This window comes from Cystoisospora suis, assembly GCF_002600585.1.
Source record: "Cystoisospora suis strain Wien I chromosome Unknown contig_783, whole genome shotgun sequence".
In the NCBI taxonomy this organism is placed as follows: domain Eukaryota; phylum Apicomplexa; class Conoidasida; order Eucoccidiorida; family Sarcocystidae; genus Cystoisospora; species Cystoisospora suis.
The window spans coordinates 1682-24223 of record NW_027153584.1 but is presented as its reverse complement, the minus strand read 5'-3'; the positions used below and the strand labels follow the sequence as shown (position 1 = coordinate 24223).

The following is a 22542-nucleotide window of genomic DNA, read 5'->3' as shown; positions in this document are numbered from 1 at the left end:
ACAGTTTGTGATTGACACAGAACGCCAATAACACGAACAAACAATGTCCTCGCGTTTCCCGTTTTCCCCTTCGTGCCCGGAGGCGCCTATGTCGTCTGACCATGTGAGGGCGGCTAAGCAAAGCATAAGTAGAAGCTTGATTAACTAGATATCTCTCGTGTCAGCTTTCGGACACTACTAGCTTTTACTGTTTCAGAACGTTGGCGGGAAAAATACTCGGACTCCGCCAGATGAGTGGCGCGCAACGCTCGTATGGTGGTCGATTGTCGGGATGGGATCGGGGCGGGCTCTGCGCCACCGTCTTCCCGTGTCTGTTGACTGCTTCTTTTTATAGATAGTACTGTCACCGTGTTGCACAGAAACGAGGACAGCTGTGATAATCTAGGGCGCGGGAGGGCCCTCGTACGGTCCTGCCGTAGTCTAACAGCGGTGAGAGCACAGAGCCTCGCGGCCCGGGAAGGATTCCCCATGGACGGCAGTGCATTGTACCGTGGATATATAGATTTCGCGGAAGCCCGGAATGTCCGCATCGTAGCCGCCGGTGCTAAGTTTTACCGATGATGCCGCCACCAGTCGGTTTCCCTTTAGAGCAGCATCGTCCCGACTGTCCGAGATGGCAGTCGGATGTGCCGCGAGTGCACCCCCATGCCGCGGTTCTTGCCGCTACCTGCCTGGGGGAGGTGCAACGAAACAGCGGGCCAGTGTTTTCAGTGAAAGCACACTGGGGAAGGCATCTGAGAGCTATGGCACGCCGAACGGTTTTCAAAAAGGGAAGGTATTGTGTAAACGTGTGTTGGCGCTGCCGGGGACACAGCAGTTGAAAGGAAGATGGCAACCCCACGTCGTCAGCCTCTGCTGTGTCCCGCTTGGGAGCCCCCGTGCTGTGACCGGCCACCGATGAGCCAGCTGCTGTGCGTCCCACTCGGTAATTACGTTCCGTGCCGCCGTTCAAATGAATCAAAGACGAGTTTTAGGATACGCAACAAACGAAGAGAGATCCCTGACGTACAGCTACAATCCGCCACCTTCACCTTGCAGGCTGTGCTGAAAAGCGACAAAAACTAAGCTATAGAGAAAACGTTTCTAGTCAGTTGGACTAGCATACGGAACTAAGGGTTCAGGGTCCGGTCCCCCGGTTATGCTCCCAGCGATGCAGGTCCACTGGTGACAGCAGTACAGCTCCAGTCGAGAGAGGAGCAATGAATCAGCATAAAAGCAATGGCCATGGAGTCCGCCTTTGCGGCGTTTGACTATTGGTACCACGTGCATCCTCGGGGTGCACACGCAGAGCTAGTGAGTCAAATCGGTGAGTTCGAGAAGTTTTCTCCAACCGACCCAAGCAAGCCCCCTACTAGCTGCAATCATATTCATACTTGTCTTTCCTATGACGCCAACAACCATGCACTACTCTTGAGCGCGGAGAACCGCCTTCCTAAACAAAAATCGAGAGTCCAGAGCAACCAGTACGTTGAAGCCAACTTGGAAACGAAGAAGCATCACGGCTTGACACCTCGCTGTACACACCTGAGCTGGCCCTTATCTGAAAAACCGCCACGGGCACAGCTCAAATGCACGTTAAAGGACTCACGCGTGTACCCCCTCCCCTAGCAAAGAGGCAAGCCCTGGGTCCCCAGCTCTTGACTTCGCCCCTCCGTGTTTGAACCCGAAGGCTTTCGCAGCCTCGACGATCACTCACACCGTGCATCTGCTCTCGGCTCCCCACTTCTGGACCTACCCCACCGTGCAGCCACAAGTAAAATCTCACATGCCAGTCGCCTCGATACTATAGTCTTCCCGTGAAGGCCCAGGCCCCCGAATCACGCAGCATTCCATATGTACGAATCTGTATCAAGGCATCTTGACTCGTATACCAACCTGGATGGCAGAACAGCGTCACCAGAGACACATACGGCTCGTCCCTCCTGGCCGCTTGCTCCCCCAGCCACTAAGGCTTCCTTCCAGGCAACATGCTACGGAACGATTCCCCTCTGAGCAGAGAAGATGATCTGAAGGATTGCCGAGCCAACGACAACAAAGAGGAAAAGGGCCAAGATTAAAGGCCCAACTGGGTATGAGTTTTCACTCCGAATCCTGCTCTCAGGTACATTCCCTCGGCGAGTGATGTTCTTGTCAAACTGATTCACCTTTCCGGCGTACTTTCTGCTCGTTCCCTGTAAGCACAAAAGGAAACAAAACAGAGGACAGATATGCCCGACGAACAGACTCCGGTGGAAACCGGACTGCCAAATCAACAGCTGCAACGGCGACAGCCTCTAATGTTGATGTCCTGGAGCAGCGCGGGGTCGCCTCGAGACGGAAGTGGCGAGGATCAGAACGCAAAGAAAAACTGTCCTACGTGACTAGCAGTGGCAAACAACTCGACGGCCATGGCGACCAGTACCAGTAACAAACAAGCAGAGCAGGAAGAGTCCCAGTACCATACCACAAACGCCAGAGCTCCGAAACCCATCCGCTCCCAGCGCGGCTATAAAGCCCTACAGATCCCGGAAGAAATACATTCTGAGCAAAGGCATGATGCCGGAAAACCGCGACGTTCAGTCTAGTCCGTCATGGCACGAACACGTCCTCATTCATCGAGATCGGTACAGCTCCTACCGCCATCCTGAAGTCCAAAAAGCAGACCCCCCCCGCGCGAAGCACAGCCGCCCGGCACACCGGCCTCTGTTATCCGAAAGGCACTTGTGGCGTGGTTCCACTTGACACGGCGGCAAAGAACGCAAACCGAAATCCTTTCAAGCGAAAGCGCACAGAATCAGATACAAGTGAAGAAAGACGGAATGATTCAGGGGCTCACCCATAGCGTTGTCGCCAAGCGCGCAACCACTCGACGCGGAGTTCCGGTAGCATCTTACCGGCGGCCCTGCCCCGGCATGTATTTCGACGGCTTATATTTGAAAGAAGTCCGGTTTTTGCCTGTGTCGGCATCGGCGGCGCCCTCGAGTACTGTTGAAGGAACTCTCACGCCCGCTTACCGTGTACGAACCCAGTCCACTCTGCTGCCCCTTGCGGATTCGCTGGGTCAGTGGTTCTCATGTTGAGCACTACCAGAGCCCAGGACGACTGCAAGGGGTGGTGTGCTTGTGCGGGATAGCAGTAACGACTGGCCCAGAGAGGTACCGCTTGAGGCCCGCGGCCTAGTAGGATTCTAGTAGGCGGGGCACTCCTGTCTGCAGCGAAGAAACATCCTCTGTCGCGGGATTTAGGTTTTTGTACACGTTGAAGCGGCTTTTTTAATCGGAGGTCACAGTACCGTGTCCAGGCAACATCTGGGCCAGGTGTCGAGTATTTCCTGCTGTCGGGCATGCAGCGTCGGCCCGGGGACTGAGGGAAGGCCCAAAGGCCCGGCACCATAACACGGATGGTCTTTCTTGAATGGGAAACGACATCGTAGTGACTACGGCACGCACTCAGAGCGCCACGTTTCCTGCATCTCAGCCGTCACGCCCCGGGGACGATCCCTGTCGGCTACATTTACGGGGTAGCGGGTTACGGGAATAGAACAACTGCATCTTCGTCATCGACACGGCCGTGCACTATCGAAGGATGGGGTCATATGTGACTCTGGGTTCGGGCTGGCACGGAGGGCTCGTCCCCTGTGGAAGACCTGATGGCCCACGTGTAAGAGCGACATGGCGCAGACCAACCTCGTTCCTCATATCGCTCTGCTGCTGCGTCTTGCTTACTCCGTTCCCGGATCCCTCGGTGTTGTCTTTCTTGTGCTCCAGAACTGCACCCTCTATCGTGTTCGCACAGGAGAGTGTCAAAACGGTGGGAGGGGGGGAAGACGATTCGGACTTCAACAAAGAGATCGCAGAGATCATACAACAGGGCATTGTATTTCCAGGCAAGTTTGATTTTGATGAGGCGTACGACGAAGCAAAGAAGGAAAGCGAGACGCATCTGATCTGGGATATTCATCACGTAGACGAGAAACTTCTCGTAACAAAGCTTCACGAGAGAATGGAAAGATACCTGTTCAAGGCGTACCTAGATGTTCGGCGGGCGTCTGTGAAGCTACAACGCGTTCCCATTGTGGGAAATGCCCGTCTAGTACATTTCCTTCGAAGTCTCTTGACCCGCGACCGGATTTTAACGCGGAAAAGCGACAGTGAGCTGAGCGCAATTTTCAAGGAGCGGCCCAGACTTTTTCAGTGGATTCCGGATCTTCAGACGGGGGATCACGAGGCTACAGATCATGATGAGCTCTGATAAGGTGCGGCGTACAAGGTAACTGTCGTTGTGCGTGTCGCGAATATGGAAGTATGCGGTGGCGACACCCTTAATGCCGTGTCGCACGCTTTTGTCTTAAGTTAGCACACAGCAGGGCGGGGACGCAATTGCTGCCGCAGACAGTGTGGAAGTGTCACTGTCGGAGGCGCAGGGGCTCTTATGTCAGTTTCCACCACTTCACTAAGCCGGGAGTTGTGAGACAAACCGAAAGCACCGCGAGGCCTTAGCAAGAGATGTAAGCTGGAAGACAGACGAGTCTGTACGACACGAAGGCGGCGGGAACCGTTTGAGATAGCTTCCCCTCAAGAAGTTCGCAAGCCATGAAGCCCGTCTTTGACAGGCTGCGAAGCCTCCTGGCTCGCCGCCCCGCTCAAGTGAGTCCGGTGGGATGACGAGTCCCGATGACACGAGCCGGGTGTGGTCGCTTGACATCAGTCTCCTTTAGAACTTCTGGCAAGACGAGCGCATCACGGAAAAGTTGTTAAACTCCCTGGCCCTCGGTCGGGTCCACCACCCCCACTGGCATTCGTCCGGCGCGCACTGCCTACGGGGCGCTGTGAGGTGCTTGCGAAGGTGACGCTTGAGCCGGGGCGGTAGTCGATGCGCTTGTTTGGGGTTTGCTGAATTGCCACGTCACTGACAGGTCGACACTTCCTCTAGATGGCGTGCGGGTTACCCTACTCTCAAATCCGTGTGAAAGGAAACATGCGCACAGGAGTTTATCTGTCATTCCCAGTGGCCTCCTTATACTGACGGATTGAAGGTTGGGCAAGTAGTCGAGTAGCCGCGCAAGAGAGCTTCGTCCATCTTTCATTTCATCAATGTTCAGTTCGTTGATTTCCGCCAATAGCACTCGTAGAGCACTGTAGGTGTACTTACTCGTAATGCTCGCAGAAAGTTGGAGCCACTCGAGGGCATTCTTTGCATTAAGTTTCCGCAGGGACAGCTGTTTCAGCCGAGGGGGAGGTCCCCATAGGCTCTTGTCAATAATGTCCTTCCCGTTGGACGCTTGAGTGTGAAGCTCCGGGCTTCTGACGGGGAGCTTTTGCGTTGCAGTGAGAATACTTTGACGAGGGATCTTTAAGTCGCGAGCCCTTCTGCATCCTAAGGTATTTTCTTCAGGAAGTAAACTTGCGGAGGAGTCAGAAGCCAGGGAGGTGCGAGCTTGCTCTTCATTCGGGTTCAAGTGCTGCAGCCTTTGGTGCGATGCATCGTGAGCGGCGAGCTCAGCCATGGAGAGATGCTGAAGAGCAGGGCACGCTCCGCTGAATAAAAACGGGAGCACCTCCCATTTCGGGTCGACGTTAGTCACCTGTATACAAATGCGGAATCGCGATCACGCGGTGGTTGGAACACAGAACTCGAAGATGTGCCGAGGTCGGTCGCACGCAGTGTAGTGTCGGGCTAAAACTGTAGCGCAACACTTTTATGGCAGGAGTCACTGTCAGGCACACCTAGAACTCGTTAGAAGAAGTCAGGACGGAGCCTAACAAGCTTTACCGCACGTGCCCACGCTGGGGAGTGCGGACTGCCGGGTGAAGGCAACGCATTTCGCTGCGAAGGTGAGAGCAAACCGGCAGGTGTCCTCATACCTCGACTTGTTCGATCTTAAGGCACTCCACGTCGCACCCGAGCAGAGACGCCGGTCCCTTGTAGTTCCTCAAGTTGGGCAGGCACCATTTGACCAAGGGTTGACCGCTTCCCGCAGGCTGCCTTGCTGGGCTTGCAGATGTGACCGCATCCTCCGAGAGGCAGAGTGCAGGAGTAAAGTCGAGTGTTGGCTCGCCCCCACCGGCAAAGTTACCAACCTGCAGAGCCGCTACCTTCGGGGCCCGGTGCTGAAGGAAAGTGAGGACCTGCTTTCTTGAATCTGCTGTGACCACATGGACGCGGAGAAGCTCTGGACAGGTGAGGCTGTCCAGAAGCTCTCCGGGGGCTGTCAGATCGGTCAGCCGCGGCAGCAATATTTGAGGGGACACAGGGTGTCTTCCGGGATCATCAGGCAAGGTAAAGGCTTTTTTAGCTGGCCCGGGAGAAAGCAACCTTTCATATGTGCGGTGTGACAGACATCGGCGATCGAGTTCCACGCAAGAGTCTGGGTTCGGTAAGCCCCTGAAGCATCGAGTGACTGGCTGCCGGACACATCCGGGGTCGGCTCTACATCGGCACGCACCGTGGCCGAGACTCCAAAGCTGGCTCCGAGAATACGAATACGTGTCGAGCGATGATGGGGACGTTTTCTCTGTACGAAAAGGCGACACGGTCCGGCAATATTGCGGCGAATCCGCGTCACGCGCCGAAGCTTCAGCAGAACCAGGAGTAAGGCTGTCTGTCGTTGAGAGCCTCAGGTTGCAGGTCCGTAGCTCGCTGGCATGCAGCTGAAGGAAGAACAGCAAGGACCTGTGAGGCAATAGACCGCTGAGTGACTCCAGACCGGACGTTCGAATGTACACGAGAAGACTCCAGTCGGACACCGTGAACTCCCGGAGACGTGGAAGGCAGACAATCGCCGCAGACGCGAACACGTCTCTCCCCACACACGCATAGTCTGGGGAATCGCTGAGACGCAACCGGGCCATTGAACAACTGCTGGATGCTTGCGTGAGCCTGCGCAGCTGAAGCCCCGAATGTGACAGAAACTCAACGAGTCCGGCCCTCGCAGTTTCCAGGGTACGCGAGCTGTGCACTGGGGTAGTAGGCGAGTCGTAGTCGTCATCCGCGTCTTCAGCGTAATCCACGAATAGCGAAGTGAGCTTCGGAGCACAAACGTATGACAGGAAGAGAACGTCGTCGACCTCCAACACTTGGAGGCGACTGAGCTCGAGCTTTTGCGAGTCCCCCGAGAGTCCGCGGTGCTGCTGCTCCAGGAACCTGCTCAGTTGTAATGAAACACGAGCGCCTCGGAGTCTCAGTTCAAGGAGAGTGCTGGTGCTACGGATTAAGAGGCGAAAGAGAGCTCCGGCGATGGAAAGGTATTGAGTGTCGATCGAGAAGGCCACGCGCTTCGCAGACCCCGACAAGTCCAGAATACTCTCTGTAACATGGTGGATGTCGTCCGCGTCTCGAGCTACCCCTACAATAACACTTTCTCTGAAATGTGACGAAATGCTTCGGAGACGGCGTTCCTGTTCGTGAGGAGACAAGGACGAAATGTCTCGAGATAGTAGAGAGAGAATTCTGTCGGTCAGGCACAATGATGCGTGTGCCGTGTAATAATGAGTCGCCGTCAGAGCGTTCCACGCTTTGCACACCAGTTTGATGGTGTACAGAGAAGAGGGAGGCAGGAACGCTCCCAGAAGGTACCCCCACCACTCCGGGCCTAAAGGTTGGAGGACTGCCCAGTAGTGACCGCACAGTTCCTGATTTTCCGCATCCGTGTTGGACAAGCACCGGGGTGATGGCATGTTTCCTGCGTAAAACCACTGCCCATACAAAGCTGCACGCGACGAGGGACAAAGTAGGCAACGCCCTTATCATTTAGAGCTGGAAGGGGGGGGCGCCCCTTAAAGGCAGAAGCGCCCAAAGTTGTGCACACATTGTACCGCGAGCTGCGCCGAGTTTACCGCGGCCGTGCCTGCTGAAGGTGTAGCAGCAACACATTTTAGCCTGACTGATGGATTGTCTACGAGGGGCCGGGGCACAGCATGGAAGCTACCCGTAGTGCAGCTAGCCTCTCCAGCAGCAAAGCAGCGGGCCTCGCGCGTCTGCTCTCATCGAGCATCTTGGATCCTCCCACCCCGATAGCCGGTTGACTGACGGGCATGTCTGGCAGTCTGGTCTCTCCGCACGGGTTCACCTCGCAGGCCGCTTGGGCGGGATGGAGCAACGACTGACTTCCGTGATCCTGCCACGTTTCCTCTTGTAGCCTGCCCCCCTAGAAAAGACGGCAACCTTTACTCACCCGGCGGCGTCCGTCTTCCCGACACCGCAGTGCACGTCGGGCGTGTCGCCCCCAGCTCGGCGCCCAACTGGACTGAAGTCGCCGAGTGTATCCAAGTTTCTACCGTACGGTACCTTATGCATAGATGCCGCCAAATGCTTTTTGCTGGGCCGTGCATGTCTCCTCACGGCTTCCTTTTCTTTGTGCCCAGTCCACACTGAAAGCCGGCTGCGCAGGGCACCGAAGTTTAGTCATTTAGAGACCCCGACCAAAGTGAAGTTGTTCTCGGCCAGGCTGAAGTAACGTGTAACGAAGAGCGCTGTGTGACAGTGTTTGCCCAATACAAGGCACATCAGAGCTTTACATTTTTCTGTTTTAACTTCAGCCGCCATTCGATATCCGGTAGTGAAGAGCAGCGAAGGGCACAGGGTGAATTGTCAAGAGCGCCGCCCATTGCACACCGGAACCCTCAGTGATCGACACCGTCTTCAAGATCGCTGGCCGCGATAGCCGCCAGGAAAACAAAACAGACCGGCGGCTGCTACGTAAAGTTTGTCATCGTCTTGGTGCATAAAGGCTGCATGCCGTCAGCACCAAAGCTGTTGGCGGCGGCCAGTTTCTACGGCCTTGTCCGAGGTATAAGTTTACGCAGGTCGTCCAGTGCAAGCTTAGCTGCTTCCATGCAGACCTGCAGTCGTCACTCCGACCCGTAGGTTTTGAGAGCAAGGTGCGGGAGAGAGTAGTTTGGCAGGCAGCGCCTGCGGATCGCAGCCCGCGGCAGAAAACTACGCACGAAGCCTTATCTCAGCGTTGTAGACTTGATGTCAGCACCTCGTACTGGCTCGATACGTCGGTACCTTCGGCTGGCTTACGCCAAGCTCTGCTGACGCATACGGACCCTGCGGGGTGCGTGAGACTGACTTTACAGGAGTGAGACTCGGAAGGAAACCCATCACGTCCGAAATATCTTTCCCTGTGGTAGTTAGTGGTTTCTGTGTGCATACGGCTTCACAGCCTGTCGCCGCGGAGGACCCGAGTCATCAGAAGTAGCTGAAGGCGTGCTACTTGGGCCGGAGTTAGCCACACCGGGGGATCTGTAGCTGAAAGCCCCGGCAGGCTGGCATTCCAAGCGAAGCCATTATGGGTGATTCGGACACACAGCTTCACACGGAGGGCTGTTTGGAGGAACAAGAAGTTCTACGGAAACTACGTGAACTCGAACTTGCATGCAAGGCCAGGGAGGCAGAAAACTTTGTCGAGAGAGTACAGGAGGTTCACGATACCGTCCGAGGGCTTATAGACGGCACTATCGACGCAGCCGCTCTGGAACGGCACGAAGAACGCGAAAAATGGCGAGCGCGGGCAAAGGAGATAAGGAAAGAGGTAGGGGACTCCAGAACTGCTGCCTGGCTGTCGCTGCGGGTCGAACTCACCAGCAGCAAGCACCGGCCACCTGCTGTTGGACCCCCTGGCTCACTTTGGAGAGCAGGAGAGAAGTGTTTTGAGGATCTGCATCGGCAGCCGAGGGTCACCCTACTGCTGCGCTCTGTTGGTAAGACGTTCCTTCCTCGGATATTCGACATGCAGAGAAAGTTCCGCATGTGCCAACACCGGAGACAGCCCTACATGAAGTCTGCCACTGAGTGGCAGGCTGTAAGCCGGAATGTAGATGTCTCTTTGCGTTGCGGTGGACGACGTAACACAAACCACCAGAGTACACTCAGCGGCGACGCACATCGACAGCGTGCAGGGGTGACCATTCCTAAGGACGGGACCACGCTCACCAGAAGTTCACCGGCACCTCGTCCCGCTTCCGCATGTGCCGTTGCCGACAGATGTATCCCTGCAGTCGGGCCGTGACCTTTGCAAGCACTGCGTCACCATCCTTGATGGCTAAGCATTCTACGCAAACCAAGCTTTTTTGAGTGCCAATCCCCCCTTGGTCTAATGTTTCCTGCACAAGCGTAGATTCGCCGGTGCTGCTGCTCCGAAACCGGGCAAGGCCGGTGGAGACTGGGCAATGGTCCGACTGTAGGGTACAGGCGTTGCGGTACACTACAAGCACAGGCACGTGCAGACGTCCCACTCGGACAGGTTTGTGAAACAAGGCCCCAGAGTTTTGCGTAATTCCGACTGCTCAAGGAGAAACATCTTCCTCGTGCGGTCTCGAGAGAGGACGTTCAAATACCATCGGCATACTCGGTCAAAGCCTGGGACGGCTTCGTGCAAGGAGAAAGTCAGCGTGCTGTGCTGACGGAAGTTATTCTGGACAGGAGTTTAGGGTTTAGGGTTCACCGGTCGCAGCTACTGTAGTGATCCATTAGTTGAAAACTTTTTCTTCGTTATCCCCTCTACAAACCGAAACCCGCCATGCTGCCTCTGCTATGTAAAGCAACCGGACTATTCTTGGTCCTTATATGCTGAGGTATCATTGAGCGACTCTTGAATGAGAGGTATTCGGTCTCCGTGGCGTTCAGGAGGCGGCAGCGAAAGCGCGAGAGGAACTGTTCATGGGTCAAGAAGGGAAAGGAGAAGGCAAGCGTCACTACACATTCTTCTGTCGGGCGTGCCTGGTGGAGTTCAGCTTGCCTAACATGACACAATGCAACCGCTGTGGCGGACCTCTGCTGTCGATGAAGGAGCGGCTGGCGCAACTCCAGGAGAAGGTCCAGGCGCTGAAAAGCCAGAAGGCTGGACACATGACAAGGAAGGCCCGCTGGCAGCAGTGGCTGAACACCCGGAAGCATGTGAAGAAGACCAAAGTCGTACAGTATCAGACGTGGGAGATGTGGGAGCCTTCGACAGACGAAGAGGAAAAAGAGAACACTGTGCCAATTACTCCTGCGGCCGACCCTGCTTTCCAAACGCTCGAGAAGGATATGAAGGAAAATCTACATAAGCGGCAGGAAAGACGACGGGCTGCTATCCGTTGCAAAGAAAGAGGAAATGCACTGCTCAAGCGCGGAGACTTGCTGGGTGCGCTGGAGGCATATGAAGAGGGGCTGGAACACCGCAGGGATGTGAAAGAACTTTGGAACAACAAAGCACTGGTCCTGCTGAAGCTGAAGCGCTACAATGAAGTCTGTGAGACCGCTACGACTCTCCTTGAATACTGTGAGATCTTCGAGGACGGGTAGGCTGCGAGGTTGGGTGCTGCTGACCGGACGGACTGTGGCGTGCGTTGGGGCGACCGCGTGTACCGGTCTTTTCACCTTCTTTGTTCACGTACCATATGCCCTGTCATGCGCATCAAGATGCGTGTCAGTTCCTCTTTAGGCATGCTTTGTGGCACGTCGAGCTAGCCGCCAGCAAAGGGAGACTGTTCCGGTACACCCCAGGAAACACTTTGGCGACACGAGCCGTGACAGTTGCGACAAAACCCAGCACTTTTCCTCTCTGCTGGGATTCTGTTGACTTTCTTCTGAGCCGGCCTCCCTGTTGGTTTCCCCAGGTTTAAGAAGTCGGCGACCCTTTGTTTCAAGGCCTTCTGCAGGCGCGCCCTGGCTTATAGAGCTCTTCAGCGGTGGCAAGAGGCAGTGGCAGACCTAGAACAAGCCACAGCGCTGCACCCAGAAGATATCGAAGCCACCCAAATGCTGCGCCAGACCAGGCAACACGTCTGCCAACTGGCACAGCTGGAGCACATTCTTTCCCCACAGAGTACACCGAACGAGAGCCGGGTATGCTGCGTGTCGGCTTCTGAAGCCTGCCCTAAGGATGCGGATTCAAGTGAGCAGGTGAGACTGCCATCACAGGGTCTGGTAGCCCGACAAAAGAGCAAACGGAGAGAGCCCCGCAGTTAATCTGTCTTCCCGGTCTTACTCGCTGGGGAGGAAAGACAGTTGCAGCTTCGAGACTTGCTTGCAACCATTCGACCCGAGCCCGCCAGCAAGGACAAGCCTCCAAGATTAACTCCAGTTCCTGAGTTGCTGTTCACTTTCTGCTTCGTTTTTCTTCGCTTGGCCGGCTTTGGCGTTCGCAGGCTTTTCGCGTCACTTCACAGGCTGCCGCTACATCCACAAGCGCAGAGGTAATCCCGAGACAAGAAGACGAAGCAAAGAAGCAGGCGGAGATTGACTGTAACTGTATTCTGTCAAAGTCGGCCCATGCAGCCGCTGCGTCGTCAGGCCCCTGCAGCAAATCACCCGAAATGACATCGACTTCTACAGAAAGAGGGTCACAAGAGACATCAACTATGTCGCCTTCACGCCGCGAAGCGTCGGTGGACTCCCACTGTCCTCCGTGTGGTGACAGGGGTGAACAGAATGCTACCCACCAGGACATCGAAATGGCGGGTGCCTCCAGTCCTGGATCAGCTATTGCCACACTAGAGAAGACTATTGGGACCTTTGCAAAGAGCAAGAACACTTACGCCGAAATATCCCACTCGGTCTTGCAGACCGCTCTTGACGTGCTGCAGACCGAGGCTGCCGCTCGCTTTTGGTTCTGCTATCACCCTTACCAACCGCTAGACCGGCCTGCCACAATCCCCACGAAGTCTTCAACTGATGTGGCCGCAGATGACTCTAGTGGCGCAGTTTCACATGGAGAGGGGCACAGCAACTACACACGTGGGGTAGGCCTGGGCCAGAAGAAGGAACACTCAGGTGGTACAGGAGAGAAGGGGAGCCAAGCTGTATCGACAAAGCGCACGCTTTTGAGAGTAGCGGAGACTGACTTCTGCAATGCCGCTGCCCGTCTGCGGAAGTTACGCACGGAACACGGAGCAGCTAGGGAGAACTCCCCTCACTGCAGTGAGGACAAATTACATTCAACGATCCCGTCGTCGTCCGTCGTGCTGATTGTACAAGATAGTATCAACGCACTTCGCCTTGTCCATACAATCTGTGCCTCTTCGGAATCCTTGCCATCTCAAGCCAACCCCCGTGCGGAATCTGAAGACGACAGGTCTAGCTGTTCAGCCGCAGCCAATACTTGCTCAGCTGATTCTTCCTCGTCATCCTCCTTTTCTTCTTCGGTCTGTCTTCTCGAGATCTGCGAGAACGCAGCGGGCGCCCTTGTGACTCTTTTCGCGGAAACAATGTCCTGCCTGCAGGGGATGCAACAACGAACACCCCTACAACCCCCACAACACAATGTGGCGACAACATCCTGTGATGGAGAAGGAAGTCGGCTATGCGTTGACAACCCACAGCTGGTTGCCCGTAGACCGGACCAAAAGGACATGGAAGTTGTGAGCGAAGTCGCCTTCCTTGTAACCGGTATGTTGTATTTCTTCTCCTTCGAAGCTCTCTCCAGGCGAAAGATGGCTGAAGTTCTTCACCGACGTGGACTCGAAGCATTCATCACTTATTTACTTCACATGATGCAACTGGACAGACACCCAATCACCCAGGCACCGTCGTCAACTGGTTCACCCGATCTGTCGTTTGATGGGAGGGTTTCGTCTGGCTTCTCTGAATCCCGTCTTCTGTCTGTTGAATCTGTTGATCCTTCGGCGTCTTGTCCCCCTGCCTCTACTACGGACAGATCGATGATATCCTCATCGTTCTTTGCCGCCGCTAAGGCTCATCAACAGGTTAACGAACAACGAGACAATGGCGCTGACCATGCAGAGGAGTCATGGTCCGCATCATGCCATGCAGGCAGTCAGTGGCTTTTCGCCTGCGGTCGAGATGCCGGGGGGCTGCTTTGCAATCTCCTTCTCGAGCCATCCATACAAAAGTTTTTCTCCCAGCAGGCGGGGGATCAGACTGAGACACAGGCAGATCCGTCACTTCTGCACAAGCTCTGCGGGGCCGTCCGTGAGCGTGCAGCGGCTCTAGTGCGTTGCCGCGAAATAGAAGAGAAAATCAGGCACTGTGTCCAGCAGCTACTTCCCGGTGAAACACTCAGGAAAGAGAACACGTCCATCAGACATATGCCAAGCCAGTCTCCTGCAGCTCGCAGGGACAGGCCTAGGCCCTCTGAAGAGACTGACCAGATCCTATCTGTCGCTCCCGGCAACACCAGAAAAAGACATGAAGATGCACAGGGTGAGGCAGGTCACAGTCTCTTGGGCATGCGACAAAAGCCTGGTAACGAGAACGAGACTGTTTCCGGACTGGCTTCTGAGCTGATTTCGCAGTGGAGAGCTTTAGAGCAGTTAAATTTCGAAGGAAACAGAGGAAGACTAGGAGTCGCAGAGCAAGATACCAACCTCATGACAGCTGGTAAGCAATGCCTGTCTATACTCACCAACCTTTCACACTCGTGTCGCCTCCGCCTGGAAATTCTTCGGCAACTGAAGGAGCCTTTACTCCAGCTTCTATACGTCGCTACCCCCGGCCCGGCCTCTTCTCTTTCTGGCACGAAGTCCGAGTCCGGCACTCTTACTTCTTCGGCTGGGGAAACGAGCCGTCCCTCTTTTCTAGGTGGACAAATAGCGAGGCTGCCAGGGACTGATGTGCTGGGTCTGTTCGTGAACTTAACCGCTCCCGCGACCACTGCAACGCGCAAGAGGAGTAACAGTGTGGAGGCCTCTAGACCCCCACCAGCTACCGGACCAAGTGAACCTGACGAACTTCGAGATTTGCAGATAAATTTGCTAGGCGACGAGCGCTTCTTGAGGTGGCTTCTTCCATTCATCGACGGAGCGATACAAGCTGCTTCCAGGAGATCAGAAAGGGACGAGCTTTTGTGCATTCGCAGTCTCACTCTCGCCAGCCGCATTGTCGGTGCTACCGCAGCTGTACAAAAGAGCATCCCAAGCCTTCCCTGCGCTTCGTCGTCCTCCAGTCTTCGTCCTCGCACGCCTTGTGTCTCATCCATGGTTACGTCGAGTTCCTCAAGCTGCACCGGTGCACTTACAAGCCCGGCCCTCACCGATAGCCGGGACCTTGTGCATGCGCTTTTCCCTCGTTTGGTCCGTATTGTTCGTCTTCAACGAGATCCCGACGAAGCGACGAGCGCAGCGGTGCAGCTCCTGTGTTCTTTAGCCCAGCACACCCCACTTTTCTCTATCGCCTCAGCAGCGGAGATCGAGCGAGAGAAGACACGAAGAAAAGAGGAGACGGAACGTACAACGACAGGACACCTGGAAGGTACTTCCACATCAGGAAAACCACAAGAAGAGGTGTGGGATCTAACCCACCTTGTTCGTTTTGTATGTGAGACTCTAGCAGCAGTGGTCCCGAGGCGGTACGCCAGCAAGGAGAGCGAGATGAGTGCACCAGTACCCCGGATTCGTGGCAACCTACTTCTGTTTCTTGGCCTCACCGCAAAGGCGCAAATCGCCGCCATGAACAGGCAGGCAAGCGGAGGGCCGGAAGCACCTGCCACGAATCATCTCCCCGCTAGCAAACTGCCAAGTGGTAAAACTGGTGAAACCGAACCGAACCCCCCGGAAGCGCGGCAGAATCGGGACCGGAGCCCTGCGAGGCCTACACAGGGTAAACAAGATGGCGGTGTGCGATCGAAAGAACCAGGGCAGAAAAGAGAGGATTCGGTCGGCGACCCCGTCTTACTACAGCTTGACTTAACCAAAGGTATCTTTTGTTGTGTCGAAGCTCTGAGAAAAGACGTCGGCGGCGTCCAGAGGAACGCTGCCGTAACCCTGGCCTCTTTAGCACAAATCCCGAAGTACAAAGGAGCCATTATTGCCCTTAAGGGAATGGAGAGCCTCATGCAAATAGGAGTACCTCTTCTTCTCGGGAACAAATGAAACCGCTGCTCCGCGGGGGATGGAGACAGGGGGCCGCGACCGGAGAGAGTTGAGCAGAAGGGCAGTGGACAGTGGGGCTGACAATCACAGCAGAAGCTGAAAGACGGCATGCGGTGTTTGACCATGTAATGAAGTGACGATCATTAGAGCAGACAGGGTCGGTGAATGCGCGCATTAGAAGGGCGGCGGAACCCGCAGTTGCCCTGGGAGTGCACTCACGCTGGCTGAAACGTAGCTGGGCAACTTCAACCTACTTTTCGGCTTCTATGTCGACAGCCGGCTCTCACAGAGAGAGCCACAACCTGAAAACTAAACGCTTTCTCTCATATCCTACAGGACGCCGAAACATCTGGACTGGCTCGACAGCTACAGAGAAAGGACCTCCCGGACGGTACAAGTGCTCCTTAAGCACAAAGCTTCGACGCAGCAGACCCAACGTAGTCTATGAGAGTTGAGAGGTGGAAAAAAGGACAAAATCACGACCGTGGAGACCGTAACAGACCTTCAGTTGCTGTGTCACTTTCTTCGGACTGGCCTGCATGCATTCAAGCCCTCCGGTAGTCAATCCGCAGCCTCAACTTGACACACACCAGTTCAGCAATTTGGTCACTTGACAGTTCAACTCAAACCCTGCTCCGGCTGACCATCCGTTCAAAAAGTCAAGGCTTTACAGAGGCAGACCCGTGGTTCGTAGTCACCGGTGCTTCTCAGCCGTACTGCACAGCTTGGAAAGGCGATCGGCAACAATGCTTTCCACACTCACGTTAACAGAGCTATGGAAGAATGACGGCGGGCACGAGCAGTTGTACATGTTCGAGAGAGGTCGCTACTGGTTTTGTGTGTTAGCATCTTTTGTTTTTTGAAATCCATTGATCGAGCAGAGAGGAGCAATCTCCGGCCGAAGTCACAAAGGAGTTTTCTCACAAGAAGCTTTCAGTCTCAGATCACCTGGGCGCAGACACAGCTGACGATCAGAAAGGCTGGAGTTTACACAGACGAGAACACTGCGTGACTGGATAAGGTATACAGACAAACGCGCCCCCGAAACAAAGACGCTCTGGTGTGATCAGTCGGGTGGACTTGTGCCGCTCTGCACGACACCTAAGCCGGCTTCGCGCACAGGCTGCGACATCTGAGAGTTCACAGCGGGTTATGGTCGACAGGCTTACCCGGAAACTAACGTCTCCGGCAACCTGTGCGTGCTCTGTTTAGGGAAACGGAAGTTTCCACGACAGGAGAGAAAGGAAGTCAAGTTCCAACACTTGCTACTAGTTTTCCTGCTTCGAACAGGACAGCCCGTACTTCTCTCTGGAGTGAAACTCTCCTACCCAGCAGTGCCTCCTGCGGTAGCCGGGTGTTAAATGGCGAGGGGTAGTGGCGTCGTCGCGAAAGTTGCATTAAACAAGAAGTCCGGTGCTTTTCGCTCCTCTTGGAGGGATTAGAAAATTAGTCTTCCTCATCCTCCTCCTCGAGCTGACTCGACTTCGGCAGGCGAGGGACAGGCCATGCGACAGTCTGAGGATCCTCATCAGCAAAATGAGCTAGCTGCATCGAGAACGAGACCGACAAAGCATGGCACTCAACATATACTTTCAGCCGGTCTCCGCAAGACTACAGAACATCTGCGCTCCGTCGACAGTCGGTTCCAGATCACACGGAGAAAAAAGCACCTCCTCTCGGACAATGCAGTTGTATGTGTGACATATCTTCGGATTTCTCAGAAGCACTATCACCGGTACAACTGCGTTCCTATTACAGGACATTTGCAGCCTCCCCTACCTAAGAAACACCTCACAGGTGTAATCGATGCCAACAGAACACTCGTGGACCTGGGATAGTCTCAAACGTACGAAGGGCTCCACGAAGTGCTGGTTCTGCTTCCACGGAAAAGCTTATGGAGAGTTCCTGTGCTTCATGACGTATAGAGAGCGCTCGGGCTGCCGTCTCAAGCCAGCGACCCCAGTCAGGCAGTCAGGCCCTGACATGGTCATCACTTTAGCCCCTCACCGCGGGAGGGTCCCGCGGTGAGGGGCTCTGACCTTCTCACGGCTAGAGTGATGACACGCTTTCCCCCAGGGACTTACAACTTCATCGAGACGGTCTCTCAAGTCCCCAGCAGAAGATCTTGGGTCCTCCACGGACTCTTCTTTGCGTGGCCCCTGTCTCGCAGTGCCTGGCTTGCCTCGACTTCTCAGAGCCACCGCTGGTTTTATAGCCACCGGACTCTTCGGTGCGAGGAAGGATTCTGTCACCGCGGAAACAAGACGAGCACCCACCGCGGGTGCTGGCTCGACCAAGTGGTAGAGTTGTTTAGGGCCATACCGAACGAAGTGGTGATGAACCTTACTGGGAAGTCCAGACAGACAGCAAGCGAGGACTAAGCGCGCGCAATCACCACAGCCACCCTGTGTAACAGTAAAGCTTACTGTCGAAGACATAGCTCATCGCGCTAGACTCACACCGAATCTCATGCGTAAACTCAGACTCGACAACTTGATGCACCCTCAAAAGAAAGAGAGCGAAAGCAAGTAAGCTGTTTTCCTCCGTCACCGCAGGGTGACAAGAGAAACGCTACCCCCATTAATTTAAGCGAATCCCTGAGTTATGATGATTTCGCTGATCGTTCACTACTAAGCGGAAACCGCCGGCGACCATCCAGAAGACGCCAGGAAGACGAGATGCACAAATGGAAGGTAGACAGATTCCTACCGCTTCCGAGGAATGGGGGGGGGCCTGCGCCGCCGTGACTAGAATAGCGCCACTAAACACGTACGGTGCCGCAGACATCGTTACAAGAAGCTCTAATGATGTCTGAGGCACCGTAAGAAATCATTTCCCTCACCCAGCATGCACACCAGCTGAAAGGCGGGCCGGGCGAGCGCCTCACCCGCCCATCAAAAGACCGGCTTACAAATAATTCTCGTCTTCGCCTAGGATCCGGTACCCCGTGAATTCCCCCGACAGAGTATAGGTGGCAGTCGCCGAAAATGGCTCTTCATCTCTCTCGCTCCGTCCGCCAGCAGCTTTATCCCCGTCAAGAAGCACATTCCCGCTTTCGTCCCACTACAGTCACAAGCACACTGCAGTTACGGGGAGCGTGCAGTTACGCTTAGCCGCAGCACGCTACACTCTACGGCGGTGTACCTGAATCAGGTAGTGAGACCGATGAAAGCCATTGCTTCCGGTCTCACCCACTACAAAGAAGACATCACCAACAGAGGGAGCATGCACACCAAACAACGAAAAGCTGAGAGTTGTGTGTCGTCACGCTTCCGGAGGATTCGTGACAGCTGATGAATGGAAAAACTCACCACTTGTACACTCTGCGGCAATGCAGCGGCAGCTGAAGCGGCTCCCGCCTGCAAACAGCCCAAAAGCACACACCGACTCACAATGAACAGCCAAGGGGTGGGGGACGAAACAACACGTCTCTAACACTCACAGATGGTGTCGTCAACCAGCTGCAGACTATCCTAACAAGCACGACTCTCGAGACACTACAAGCCACGCTTTCATTCACTAAAAAGTCACTGCTATGAATACCGACGTCTGCGGCGGCAAAAAAGAAGCACCGCCCCTCTGGGTGCGACTACTTATCCGATCCCTAGCTCACGCAGCTGGTGTCCATGGGCTTGTTCAAATCTGTGACCAGGACAGCCCAGCTCGGGTTTTGGCCGCGTGCGAGACGGGAGGAAAGTAAGCAACAGCCCCAAAGAGAAAATTAGCTTCCGTAGCACAGCCCTCGCATTGAAACAGCCTTCCGTCTTCGTACGAGACTTGTATATTTCCGTGCATGTCCAAAGAAGACTTGAGGACAAGCCACCTGCAGCACGCACTGCTGAAGACGTTTTCTGAACGAGCCTACGACACGTGTGCCGAGACACGACTCACCCGGACGTCTTTGCCCACAAAAACGCTGCCCCCGGCTTGAGCTGCATGAAGCTGTACTCGCTCCTCCCAAAGGGAAATGGTGGGGTGGTCTGAAAAAGCCAGGATACCCCGTAGTAGGATGCGCTCTTGGGGTGCCTTACTGCTGAAGACACACAGACGTATCCTTGAATGAGAAAACACAAAAACGAAACAAACAAATGTAAAAGAAAACGTGTCTCTTATTCCGTATGCACATTGTGACACAGCCAGGCTGCCTTGAAAGAACAAGTCCTTTCTGATACTGATAGACCAGCGCTGGAACAGTAGGAAGTAGATTGCGCTGACACTGGGAATGATGGGAAGCACCAGCCACTACGAGAGTCCCCTTTGCGCCCTTAAAGGAGAAGCCCGGATGACTCTGACAATGAAACTTGGTCCCACATGACTCAAGACCTAACTCTTACTCCTTGTTAGTGAGAGGCGACGACTCCGGTGGATCGACAATAGCCCAGTTCCCCCGGGCGGAGAGCGAAGGAATCACCGCCGTGTGATCTTCAAAGAAAAAGATCGCCTCGGGACCTCCGTAGCGCTTGCGGCCAAAAATGCCTTTAGAGTCCGGCACGTACGTGCACTCCCTCGGTGTTTGAGTGCTTTGATTTTCTCTGAGGCCCCCACTAGCACGCTGACGATCCCCCAGAGCTTTCGGTCTCTTGTTCTTCAGTCCCTTCTCGCCTTTTGTCCCCTCTGTTGACTGCCTGCCCGTTCCCGAGTCCTGGTCTGAAATGTCACCCTCTAGGCCTCCGCCTAGTGTCTCGCCGGAGTCACCCGGGAGGTACATACACCGAGGGAAATAGAAATGCCACACACCAGGAATATGGATTGAAGGTGAATCTCCGTATCCGTGGGAAGCAAGAGGTGGTGGCTCGTTTTCCTCCCCAAAGAAATCGAAAGAAAGTGGGGGAAGTTCCTCTATCACAATCCCCTCATTTTCTGCTCCCGCTTTGTTCTCTCCCAGTGCTGCACCAGCAGAGGAGACTGGCAAGGCAGCAACGAAATCCGAGGAGGACGGAGACGAACGACAGTCTGCGGAGCCATCGAATTTCCTAGATAGCCCGGCGCGTCCAGGAAGGGCCCAGAACGGCTTTGATCCACTCGAGGGAGAAGTTCCTGGAGAATCCACGAAAGAAGGCATTCCATCGAGCGGCCAGGGAAGAGGAGCTTTCACAACCCCTCCACCCAGAAACGGAGAGACCGCGTGAGTGGGTGCATAACGCGTCGAGGCACCACAGAAAAATGATGAGCACGCGGCACGACTACCAGAGAAGCCATCCACTGCGACTGGAGATACAAAAGGTCTGTATGGGGCCGAGCTCGAAAGCAACTGGGGAGCAGAAGAAAAGGATCGAACAAAGGCAGGTGAGCCCACAGGCAAGGGAAACGTTCCGGGCAGCCGCGGCTGCGACGACGGCCACTCGGAGATCCGAGTCCTGAACTGTACAGAAGAACGCGAAAGCACCATGCGTGTCTGCCGACCATTAAAAGGAGAAGAGTGACACGCTGCGACAGTCCGACTTCCAGAGAGTCTTGATGGAAGCCGAAAAGTAGAAAGAGCAGGTTGACGAGACGCACGAGGATCGGGGAGCTCCTTCTGTTTGATTCTGCTGTCTCTCCGAAGAAGCTGAGAATCAGAAGAGCTGATGTCGGACCACTCTCCTGAAAAGGCCCGTTCACCCGCCACAGCGGCTACTTGCCCGCCTTGAGACAAAATACTTTCCTGCCGTTCCGAGGAGTGTCCACAGCGCCCAGGCTCTGCTAGCAAGTGGAGAGCAGAACGCTGCGCAGCACATGTCGTCGACCCGGCGGGATCGCGACACCCTAGAGTCGCCGTGACAGACGCAGGGAGCGAGCGCATACCAGCGGAAACTCCAGAATCAACACGAGGAGATGAGGAAGTAACCAGAACAGCACCTGCCCAAGAGGAGCGTGAAGAGAGTAACAGAAACGCCAGACTCAAGGAGATGGATGTCGAAGCGACTAGCCTCGACAGGCGGAGACCCGCAACGAGAGCAGGAAATACAAAATGGGAAGAACCAGCCTCTAGGTTGCTACATGAAAACCGCGGCCACCAAAGACGGAAAGATTTCAACGAGAAAAGTGAAGGATGAAGCCGAAGGAGACAGAAAGAAAGCAAGGCAACCGCGTCCAGAAAAGATCGGCTCTCAGAAGCGGAGACTACCGAAAAAACACATGAAGTCCACTGTGCGGAGGAAACACACTGGAGCAGAGGTGGAACTGAAAGAGCCTCTTTCCTGGTGTAGGAAGCAAGAACCGAGGAGGGCAAGAAAGAGCCAATACGCTCCTCATGTTGACGAGCGACTGTATTACAAAGAGAAAATTGCGAAGAAGGTGAGGAGACCCAACGGCTGATTGCCCTGAAGAGTTCTTCACAGATAGAGAAAGGGAACCAGTGACAAAGGAGTAGAATGAAGAGGCAAAAGGAAGGAGCGATGCACCATGAACCCGCAATACCAAAACGAAGAGCCAGAACGGACGAGGCGAAGAGAACAGAAGATGAAAAAGAGTTTCTCAGCCAGGAACGGGGGTCCCATTCCGAGTGGGGCGATTCTAAAGAACGAGGAGAAGGTGAGCAGAGAGCGCCGAGCAAGGCCATGGTGCAAATAAGAAAAACAAGTGGGGCAGGAGCAGCAACACGATAAGGTGAACGGAAACGAAAACGCGAAGCTAGGGACGACGACGGACATATGTGCCTTGAATTGCTTTTCGAGTGGCGCCCGAGAGGAGAAGCGGAGATCCGGTGCAAAAGCCACGGAGAAGGCGAAGAGATCGGGAGACACAGAAACCCAGCGGCCATACCCAT

At 54.9% G+C, this 22542-nt stretch overlaps 3 protein-coding genes across 3 annotated transcripts; 1 reads left to right on the top strand and 2 right to left on the bottom strand.

Moving 5' to 3' along the window:
* Nucleotides 1-53: 53 nt before the first annotated feature.
* CSUI_001896 (uncharacterized protein) lies at nucleotides 54-3526 on the bottom strand. Its single transcript, XM_068062099.1, has 2 exons — nucleotides 2617-3526; nucleotides 54-2171 (listed from the first exon to the last, which is right to left on the bottom strand). The coding sequence occupies exon 1, from the start codon at nucleotides 3370-3372 to the stop codon at nucleotides 2980-2982; it is 393 nt and encodes a 130-aa protein (XP_067925921.1). The 5' UTR covers nucleotides 3373-3526; the 3' UTR covers nucleotides 54-2171; nucleotides 2617-2979.
* CSUI_001895 (uncharacterized protein) lies at nucleotides 2922-7738 on the top strand. Its single transcript, XM_068062098.1, has one exon. It carries the CDS (start codon nucleotides 3565-3567, stop codon nucleotides 4228-4230), a length of 666 nt encoding a protein of 221 aa, XP_067925920.1. The 5' UTR covers nucleotides 2922-3564; the 3' UTR covers nucleotides 4231-7738.
* Nucleotides 7739-8661: 923 nt separating this feature from the next.
* Nucleotides 8662-22514, bottom strand: CSUI_001894 (uncharacterized protein). The gene is made up of 8 exons (XM_068062097.1): nucleotides 20129-22514; nucleotides 19686-19848; nucleotides 19106-19153; nucleotides 18706-18857; nucleotides 17879-18140; nucleotides 12958-17339; nucleotides 11954-12262; nucleotides 8662-11694 (listed from the first exon to the last, which is right to left on the bottom strand). The coding sequence occupies exons 1-6, from the start codon at nucleotides 22333-22335 to the stop codon at nucleotides 17241-17243; spliced, it is 2931 nt and encodes a 976-aa protein (XP_067925919.1). The 5' UTR covers nucleotides 22336-22514; the 3' UTR covers nucleotides 8662-11694; nucleotides 11954-12262; nucleotides 12958-17240.
* Between the last annotated feature and the right edge of the window lie 28 nt (nucleotides 22515-22542).

Bases quoted from the DNA above. Each gene is read 5' to 3' on its own strand.
- CSUI_001896 (XM_068062099.1), bottom strand. From the start codon at position 3,372: ATGGTGCCGGGCCTTTGGGCCTTCCCTCAGTCCCCGGGCCGACGCTGC.
- CSUI_001895 (XM_068062098.1), top strand. From the start codon at position 3,565: ATGGGGTCATATGTGACTCTGGGTTCGGGCTGGCACGGAGGGCTCGTC.
- CSUI_001894 (XM_068062097.1), bottom strand. From the start codon at position 22,335: ATGGCCTTGCTCGGCGCTCTCTGCTCACCTTCTCCTCGTTCTTTAGAA. The intron at 19,154-19,685 runs GTGAGTCGTGTC...GGCTGTTTGCAG, and splicing joins TTGTGGGCAAAGACGTCCGG to GCGGGAGCCGCTTCAGCTGC. The intron at 18,858-19,105 runs GTGAGTTTTTCC...TTGTGACTGTAG, and splicing joins TGCCGCAGAGTGTACAAGTG to TGGGACGAAAGCGGGAATGT.